This window comes from Ciconia boyciana, chromosome 12 (genome assembly GCF_034638445.1).
Source record: "Ciconia boyciana chromosome 12, ASM3463844v1, whole genome shotgun sequence".
Classification (NCBI taxonomy): Eukaryota; Metazoa; Chordata; class Aves; order Ciconiiformes; family Ciconiidae; genus Ciconia; species Ciconia boyciana.
The window spans coordinates 16,025,674-16,035,877 of record NC_132945.1 but is presented as its reverse complement, the minus strand read 5'-3'; the positions used below and the strand labels follow the sequence as shown (position 1 = coordinate 16,035,877).

General features: G+C 43.2%; 1 protein-coding gene across 1 annotated transcript; it reads right to left on the bottom strand.

Moving 5' to 3' along the window:
* Positions 1-807: 807 nt before the first annotated feature.
* On the bottom strand, positions 808-8,482 carry VMA21 (vacuolar ATPase assembly factor VMA21). Its single transcript, XM_072877187.1, has 3 exons — positions 8,164-8,482; positions 6,174-6,283; positions 808-4,693 (listed from the first exon to the last, which is right to left on the bottom strand). The coding sequence occupies exons 1-3, from the start codon at positions 8,298-8,300 to the stop codon at positions 4,551-4,553; spliced, it is 390 nt and encodes a 129-aa protein (XP_072733288.1). The 5' UTR covers positions 8,301-8,482; the 3' UTR covers positions 808-4,550.
* Positions 8,483-10,204: the final 1,722 nt, after the last annotated feature.

Below are 10,204 nucleotides of genomic sequence, written 5' to 3'. Positions count from 1 at the left end.
GATAAGAAGCACAGAAGAAGAAAACTAAACTAATTTGGAGAAGTCACTGATTTTCCACTTCTCAATTCCCCCCACTGCCTTTGCTATTTATAGTCTTGGAAAACATTCCAGAAAGTTTCTGCTACGACCTCAGTCTCAAGGTATTTGCTCACTGCTAGATACAATTGCTCACTTTAGCCAAACTGCCTAATTGTCAACCTATACAAACACACCATGGAGCACTGAGAGAGAGGCAATTTTGAAGTGCTGAATGGCTTATGCAAACCAAGTTTGCCCAATTTTGTCTTTTTAACAACAGTTGTCTCAAATCCATTCCTAGTAATAAAATGAACAAACTTACAGTACCACTTTAAAGTACTACACCATTACAAATTTTACATCACCATTTTATAGAAAATAAAAACCAAAGCAACAAGTATATTGATCTCTCCACAACTTTTACCAGTTTTCCGTATTTGTACATGTGGTGGGTTGACCCCGGCTGGACGCCAGGTGCCCACCAAGCCGCTCTATCACTCCCCTCCTCAGCTGGACAGGGGGCGAACATACAACAAAAGGCTCGTGGGTCAACGTAGGGACAGGGAGATCACTCGCCAATCACCGTCACGGGCAAAACAGACTCGCCTTGCGGAAATTAATTTATTACTAATAAACTACCAATTAATTACCAATTACCAAATAAATTATTACCAATTTATTACCAAAAGAGTAGGGTAATGAGAAATAAAAACTAAACCTTAAAACACCTTCCCCCCACCCCTCCCTGCTTCCCAGGCTCAACTTCACTCCTGATTTTCTCCACCTCCTCCCCCCAGCAGCGCGGGCGGACAGGGAATGGGGGTTGTGGTCAGTTCATCACACGTTGTCTCTGCTGCTCCTTCCTCCTCACGCTCTTCCCCTGCTCCAGGCATGGGGTCCCTCCCACAGGAGACAGCTCTCCACGAACTTCTCCAACACGAGTCCTTCCCACAGGCTGCAGTTCTTCATGAACTGCTCCAGCGTGGGTCCTTTCCACTGGGTGCAGTCCTTCAGGAACAGACTGCTCCAGCGTGGGTCCCCACTGCTGGGGGGGGAACAGACTGCTCCACCACTAACCTCCAGGGGCTGCAGGTGGATATCTGCTCCACCACAGACCTCCATAGGCTGCAGGGGACAGCCTGCCTCACCATGGTCTTCACCACGGGCTGCAGGGGAATCTCTGCTCCGGCGCCTGGAGCACCTCCTCCCCCTCCTTCTTCACTGACCTTGGTGTCTGCAGAGCTGTTCCTCTCACCTATTCTCACTCCTCTCTCTGGCTGCAGTTGTGCAGCAGTTTTTTCCCCTTTTTAAATATGTTATCCCAGAGGCACTACCACCGTCGCTGATGGGCTCAGCCTTGGGCAGCAGCAGGTCTGTCTTGGAGCCGGCTGGCGTTGGCTCCATCGGACATGGGGGAAGCTTCTGGCATCTCCTCACAGAAGCCACCCCTGTAGCCCCCTCCACTACCAAAACCTTGCCACGCAAACCCAATACAGTACAGTATTATTTAAACTCTAAAAGAATTACAATGGCCATTAAACAATTAAAAAATTGACATGAGAACTAGTTGTTGACATTAACAGGAACATGAGATACATGAAAGGAAACATGCAATCTAAAGAGACCACAACAAAGCTCCTGAAATACAATACATCTTAGTATTGGTAAGGCACAAGAGGAGTCCCAGTAGGGTATATAGTCCATGTACACTCTACATTGTATGGCTGCAGTTCCTGTTCTGCAAGCTCCCTAGTCATGGTGTAATTCCACCGCTCAACTGTTTTCATTCCACCATTTACCCACGTGGTTGTTCCAGCTCCTGAGCATAGGTAACATAAAAGCCAGTACATGGCTGTTACAACACAGAGACTCACGCGTTGCCTCTTTTCTCAAGGAGAACATTGTGGATCAAAGCATTATCTTCAAAGGAGATCTTCCAATGGATGGATTAATGCTCAGCTCGTTACCCCCAACTGCTGAGACATTCTAGTGCCTATACTTATAGCACAGGTCAAACTTTTCATATTTTTGTAACTAAACAATTATAATAAGCAATTATTTCCCTTTTATTCCTAGGAAATTAACTTAGTGTCTAGGGATTCTGGTATGTGAAACATAAAATAGATAGAGCACAAGACCTAGCTAGTAAAGCACAACAGCTATGTTCCCATTTATTCTCCACTACAGATGGAGTAAGTAAAAAAAAAAAAGTTACTGAACAGTGCTATAGTTGATCTATTTGTTGTAAGCTGTGCTATACATGAGCGGTATTACGGAGATTATTCAAAAACTGTTCAGCACAAGTGCTTGTTTACTGAATGTTGTATTGCAGGGTAGCTCTTTATTCAAAGGCAGTATTTGTTCTACAATGTACAGTTCATATACTGGAGCACAGGAAGCCAATATACAACCTAAATTTGTATTTCAAGTGCAATGAGACCATTCTCCAGTTTGCTGGCAGCAACCTGACAACGGGCTTCTGGATGAGAAAAGTTAACGTTTCAGAAACAAAATGTAAAAATCGATTTGCATTAGTGTGACATGGTGTATATGCTTGTGCACACCTTGGACCAGGGTGGAGATGAGAAGAATGAGACCTGGGAAGACATTCCTCAAGCCACTGGGCATGGATAACTGATTTTTGTCTCATTTATGGGTAAATTTTACCAAGCACCAAAACCATTCCAAGCCCTGTATTAAGCAAAACACTTCCAGAAAATGCTCAACTGATACAACAAACTGGAAAACTCAAATTAATGGAACTACCTCAAGAACAACAGCTTAACAGCAGACATCAGTGATAGGAAAGTTCTATGCATTGCTGGAACCTCAGGAAAAGTGTTTTATCTACAGACTAAAAAGCTTGCTAACAACAGCACAACAGTGAAATGAAATTCAGGTTATCCTACAATACAAAAATCTCAATGTGGTTTGACTACAGAAAATTTCTACACACAACCAAGGAAAAAAGAAAACAATCAACATATTGTATCTTTTCACAGTGTACAAGTTAATATTCATAAAAAGCAGCAAATTTTCCATGTGATCACTCATGTGCTGCTTCATAAAGAACAACATTTGCAGATGGCTACAGCTTGTTTTCTCTTGCTCATTCCTCTACTAGCCATTAGAGTGGCTTATAGCTGTCACTGATAGTACTTTACCACAGGAAATCCAACTACATCCTTTAGCAATTATCAAGGAGATACATGAATGTAAAGACATATAAAAAATATGCTATGCCATTTCCTTTGCATCATCAAGATTAACTGTAGAGGAGTGGAAAGATGAGCAATGCAGTAGTACGACAATCCTCCCAAAAGGAAATTAAAGATTGAATTTTACACTGTAATAAAAAAATCACATTTGAAAACAAAAAAACCTTTGTATTTCACATTAGAAAGACATCACCGGAGTTTCTAAACAATTCTATTTTTGCAGTTACTTCTAAATTCAGAAATATATTATTTAAGTCTGTCCCACTGAGCTGGTTTTGGCTGGGGTAGAGTTAATTTTCTTCCCAGTAGCTAGTATGGGGCTGTGTTTTGGATTTGTGCTGGAAACAGTGTTGATAACACAGGGATGTTTTTGTTACTGCTGAGCAGGGCTTACACAGGGTCAAGGCCTTTTCTCACCCCACCCCACCAGTGAGGAGGCTGGGGGGGCACAAGAAGTTGGGAGGGGACACAGCCAGGACAGCTGACCCCAGCTGACCACAGGGACATTCCATACCATATGACATCATGCTCAGCATATAAAGCTGGGGGAAGAAGAAGGAAGGGGGGACATTCGGGGTTACAGTGTTTTCTCTTCCCAAGTCACCGTTAGGCGTGATGGAGCCCTGCTTTCCTGGAGATGGCTGAACACCTGCCTGCCCATGGGGAGGAGTGAATGAATTCCTTGTTTTGCTTTGCTTGCATGCACAGCTTTTGCTTTACGTGTTAAACTGCCTTTATCTCAACCCACGAGTTTTCTCACTTTTACTCTTCTGATTCTCTCCCGCATCCCCCCAGGGGGGAGCTAGCGAGTGGCTGTGTGGGACTTCGTTTGCCAGCTGGGGTTAAACCACAACAGCCATAAATCGGGAAACTATCCACAGCAAAGTGAAATCCCATCTTTTCCACTGCAGTTGGATAGCGAGTAATGTAGCTTTTTTAACTAGCAATTTAATTACTCAAAAGTGTAATGCTTGCTTCATGCCAATATTATTTTCAGAGCAAGCCAGAAAAATACTAGGAATGGCAAAAATAACTACAGGATTTTTTTCAAAAATATATAATTATTTCATTCTAATTCCAGGTGAAGACCTCCTCAGCTCGACCTAGTAGAGGCTGGCTAAAGAACAACTTCATTCAGCATTAGAGAAAACACCAGTACACATTCAAGATGAGTACAAGTCTTATTCTAACCAGAGTTGAGGCATTAGCCTCATATTTGTACATGTGTATTATACATTTTTAAGAATGCTTTTCCTTCAGCTCACAAAAGTTTGATTTACAGTCTGTAGGTATCAGATGACGATGATCTTCTTTCTAGTCCTGTTTGCCTTCCCGCCACTGTCGAGAACCTTCGTTCCACGCTACATATACAAAGAGAGCAAGTACCACATGAACAGTAACTACAGCAACTATGGCAGCATAAAAATAGCTGTCTCTGTCGGACATCCCTAAGGTACCTGAGAAAATAAAGAAAGTAAAGAATATTAGTTATTAGGAACACTGAAATAACAAATTGCAATTCTTCCTAAAGACCAAAGTTACATTTACTCCTGTATCAAAAGACTGAGCTCAGGAAGATTCATAGGAAAGAATTCACCATGATAATTACAGACCTTGAAACTATTTCTGGAATAAAACAACACTGCAATTATTCAATATTTCAGTTAATACCTTGGTTTTGAAGTCAACAGCTTAGAGTTCTATAACATTCACTTTTGCTGTTACTATCTTCCAGCACCAAATAAACCTCAACATCCTTTTTTGACAAGTGTAACTGTCTTTGTAGGGTAGGGAGATAATTATATAATTTATTTGCCACCAGAAGAACAACAATTAAATTTAGAGGACTTCTACCTTCCATATTTAGACTGTAAAACAATAATTCCTCACCAGTAAAGATACATTGAAGGCTTATTTCATGTGAGATGCATTAAATATCAGAAGACCAGGTGCCAAAATATAATTTCTCTTCATTCATTAAAAAAAACAAAACCCAAAACCCAACCAAACAAAAAGCACACATCACACCACACCAAAAATACCACCCTCCAAACGCAAACACAATCCTATCAGTGCTGACAGATCTTGCCATTAACTGACGCAGCAAAGTTAAGGCTCAGCTTGCTACATCTCAGGTAAAAAAACAAAACAAATCAAAACAAACCCACACGTGCTAAAAAGGATCTCGCAAGTTACTTAACAAGCTTTCAGCTTCAGCCTTCAGAACTACATACAGCAGTACACTCCACAGGAGAATCATCTTGGAACTCAGTTATATATTCACAAACTGCTCTTAAAAGCAGCTGCTTTCTCCCTCCCTCCTCCCCGCTTTTGAAGGAGATAACTTCCTAATACTACAAGAAAAGTATTAAAGTCTAGAACATGGCTGTTAGCATTTTGACAGAACTGCTCCAAACAAACAGCTAAAATCTCTCTTCTTTATTTTTTTTCTAAATTAAAAGAAAGCTCTACAAGCAACCACATTCAATATCTGAAACTGAGTATATGACTTAACTGATTTACACTTACAAATGCAGGTATGTTTTAAAAAGCAAAAAATAAACCCAGTAAACAATGTTATTCTGTCTTGAATACAAAATTAGTTTGCAACACCTGCAGGAAACATAACCCTGATGATTCTGATAAAAGTCTGCTGCAGGGTGGTGTTAGATACCCTTTAGGTAAGGGGAACGATGCACCTGTATACTATATAAACCGTTGTATAACAAACAGCAAATATTAGATTGCAGACTACAATACAGGGAAGGATGCATCGACCATTTATATACTTTTCTGTTCTAATTAGACATTACAAGGCCTTTAGTCTGCATAAGGAAACAAATATTCAAAGCAGGAAGGAGAACAAAGATGCTATTAGATGATTGTCCTTTTCCTCTTTTTTGTAATAGTAACACTAATTGGCAGAAACAGAATTACCTTCAAATATATAAGCCTTTGATGAAAAATATAGCCCAACAGGTAATGTGATCATTAGAGCTGTGAAGAATAGAAGTGTTCTTAAAGTTGATGTTAATGAACCCTCATTTCTGAAACAAATAAGAAAAGTTACACACAGAAGTCACAATATATATGCCTGGAACAGGACAAGAACTTGTCCCAAACAGAAACCAATTACTTTTCAAGAATTGAGTACGCATATCATTTGGAAGAGGTAAAGACTTGGAGTATGCATTTGTTGGCTGCAACAGAAAAATCACAGTATTCAAAATGATGTAATGATTCTGCCAGTCACAGCTCACAAACAAGATTAAAAAAAAGTCTTTAGATTTTTCCCTGTTACTGCTTTGCAAACATTAACAACACAGGGGGTTTACATTAATACGTTTATCAGTGTGTTATTACATAATTATTAAATCTCTAATATTAGTTATACATACACTTCTCATATGACAGTATTCTGCATTAAAACTTGCCAAGTTCCCTCTTTTTTTTGAAAAAATAACTACAAGTCTAGGAAAATGACAAATCCTACAGGCTAGGATACAGAGGGAAGTACGCAGAATGACTTTAACAGCTTACTACTGGAAGTGAAGTTCCTCTTTATTAGGTATTGTTCCTCTATTTAAAATAAGTTCTCAATTCCCACTGAGAAAGTTGGAATAACTGTTGCAATAATCAGAACATGGAGCTAATACACCAAAACATCAGTAACTTTTTTGCCTTCACAGACTTAAACCTAGAAGACCTTGAGCAAGAGAATCACAGTGAAGGATTATGTACTTGGTAAGGTCTCCCTGAACTTGATCTGCTAGAACAGTTTTGTATCTACAAAACACCACATACAGCCTGGTTTTGTGTGTCCTTCCACCAGTTTTCACTCACTCTGCTTGGCTGACTACATTATTTTATGCTGAAGTAAACATGTAAGCCAAGCAATACTGACTTTCAAAGACTACCAGATCCAATGGCATGTGTCCTTAAGGCTCTGAAACACAAACATGCATAAAAACCAATTCAAGTCAGGGATACATAATTCTTAAAACTCCCAGGCACCTCCGCAGCAATTTTTGTATAAGTGGTTTCAAAATGTTTTATCAAGATGTATTTGTGCCATAGTATATTGCTTGAAATCACATTTTGTCCATGACATTTCTTTGGAAAAATAAGTGGAAGTGAGGAAAAAAAAAAAATCATCTCATCCTCTGACAGTCATCAAGAGACAATGATCTGCAGCCACACACAGCTTTTACACTAAAGCCAACAGCACTTTTTGCTGATCATGTACTGCCATACACTTAGGTAGCATATTAAATAACTTAAAAAAAAAAAAGACATTCAGAATCTTTTCCTTCACTACAGTTTGACTCAAGGTCTGTAAGGGTGGAAAGCACAACCCCATTCAAATTTTCCCTACGGAAATTAGAAGCTATTCTCTATTTAACACCCACCCATAGAAGAATAAGATGACCTCCAGCTTATTATCAAAGTTAAAAACTCCACTGTTGACAAATACTTTTCTTACACTGACATACTTTCATCACTTCTCTACGCAGCGAAAACAAATATTCGTGTATAACCTCAGCCCTAACACGGAGCTTTTAACTGCAGACCAGCCTCCACGCTCGAGTTTCGGGGTTGCCCAGGGCTACGCAGCATGGCCAAGGCAAACCCAGGGCCTCCTCCACCCCCTCCGCCTCCTCCTGGCCCGAGCTGCCGCTCCCCCTGTCTCGCCAACGGCGCGGGATGGGCAGATACTCGTCCCCGGGTGCCTCCCGGGGGATGTATCCCCCCACCGCCGCCCCGGGCTGGCGGTACCGACAGCGATCCCTGCCCGCCACGGCCTAGCAGACACCCCTTCCCCCGGAGAGACTGCGGCCCACCGCCAGGCCCTGCCAGCCCGCAGGGGTGCCTGACCCTCCCGCCCTCCCCGTCGCCAGGCCCTTCCCCTCCCCTGCCCGGGACTCACTGCCTGAAGTCGGGCACGGGGACCGCGTCCAACGCCGCCTCGCCGTAGCGCTCCATCGCCGCCGCCGCCGCCCCCTCAGCGCCCCGCTCTACCGAAGCTTCCGGTCTGCCGGAAGCCCGCCGGAGGGGCAGGCGCATGCGCAGGGGGCAGGGCCGCGCGCCGCCGCCTCCATGGCAACCGGGGGGCTGTCGCGGCCTAGCTGCGGGCGGTGGGCGCCGCGCCGAGCCGGGCCGGGGCTGAGGGCGCGGGGAGATGGCGGGCGGCGGCCATCGCCTGCTGGCCTGGGGCCTAGGCTGCAGCCATGGTTCTGTCGTCTCCGTACAGGGAAAACTACCCCGCGCAGGCTCACCGCGGGCTTGAAACAGCAGCGCGATCTGTGCTGCTGACGAGTGCTTTCCTTGAGGGGGCCGAAAGTGTCTGTGCACGGCGAAACTGCAGTTGAGTGCACTGACGCTTGAATGTTTTGGGTGGAGGTCAAGGCTTTCCAGCAAATGGCAGTGGTCTTGGTGGCAAAAAAAAAAAAGATGTTATTGAGATGTTTTGATAAACTCACGAATACAAAACACTATAAATGAAAAAACACTGGCAAGGGCTAAGGCATTCTCTAAAGGGAAACTGCAAAGTTTCTCTCTGTTGTCCAGTTAGAAGGGAGGTTTGTTCTCTTACAGGTTTCCTGCTCTCCTGGCGCTAAAGTTAATGAAAATTTCTTCTCCAGCCAAAGTTGAAGTTTCTGGTCAAAATCTGAGAGAAATAGTCCCCAACGTCACTAACAGGTGCTGCAAATGAGAGACCAAGGACTCGGGCAGATTTCACTCTCCTGTAGCCTGGCGGAGCACTCAGCATTTCCAAGATGACGCTCTAAGCTATTAATTCACGTTCCTGTTGAAGCTACTCTACTCTGCTTAAACAATCGCCAAGGGACGGACTTGAACCCAGCTTTTCAACAGAAGACCAGAGTGTTACAATCTCTGTGCTATGCAATCAGCCTCATTTGCAGGGGCATTAATCGTTTATACTCAATGAACAGCTCTAGCAGGAATGCAAAACATTGCAAGCTTCCCAACAATAGCTCTGGAAGCCGTTTAATTGAACGTTGCCATTTTATTGAATCTCATATACTGCAGCAATAACATATTTGCCCCTTTTATGGTAAAACCACGTTGCTATCTTACCACTCAGCTATGCCAAATCTTAATTGTGTGAGTCACTGACTCCACACATGACTCTTTCCTCATGTTTTCCTGCAGTGTGCAGACACCCAGCGTTTCTCCAGCACTGTGGCCTCTGCCCTGCTCCTTCTCGCAGTGCCACAGAGCACATGGCAGGGCACCGTGGCCTCTTCTTTCTCTCATGGACCAGCGTGGCATCCTGCTACCTATGACGCTGGAAGAGAAGCAATATAAGAAAGGGTTCTTTTCCTTGCAAGCAGTAAGATCAGGAAATAAGCACTTTGTTCTTGGTAATTCCTGCTGTGAGCTTGCCTCTCAGAGCTTACTCAGAGTGAATTTCGCTTGTCTGGGCTAGAGGCAATGGACACTACACTACACCAGCAGCTACAGTGTGTAAAGGTGGGAGGGAAGGAGCAACACTGTTTGCAGCACTGATTTTCTCCCCTCTGATTGTGAATAGTGAGGCCTTTTATTATGTTTTCTCCAGTATGTGTGAGAAAGGTGAATTTTGTTAGAGGCATTTTTTTTTTCAGCAATGAATGTAGCTCAGCCTACGTTTGTTGAGATGCAGGGCAGTTCAGGCTGTTCAGTGCTTACGGAGGAAGGTCTGGCTCTCGTGGTCACACTTTCACTATAAACCAACCAATTTTACGCTCTTAAAACATGACAGCCCTCCTCTCATTTGATTCCACTGCTGCCTGAGCCAGCAAGAGAGATGATTTGCATGCGGGAGGCAGAAGGGGCCTGGTGTGGACCAGGGGTGTGCCTTGTACCCTATACCCAGTTGGATGGTGATGGAGGGAGGGTTTGCTGTGTAACATGAGCTTAAAATTTCAAACTAGTTCTTAAAAACATCTAATTAAATTCCAGCT

What these genes read in the sequence shown, in the direction of transcription:
- VMA21 (XM_072877187.1), bottom strand. Translation starts at nt 8,300, where the DNA reads ATGCGCCTGCCCCTCCGGCGGGCTTCCGGCAGACCGGAAGCTTCGGTA. An exon ending in CCCGTGCCCGACTTCAGGCA is followed by an intron (nt 6,284 to 8,163) that starts GTGAGTCCCGGG and finishes TATTTGTTTCAG; the next exon opens with AAATGAGGGTTCATTAACAT. An exon ending in AAAGGCTTATATATTTGAAG is followed by an intron (nt 4,694 to 6,173) that starts GTAATTCTGTTT and finishes TTATTTTCTCAG; the next exon opens with GTACCTTAGGGATGTCCGAC.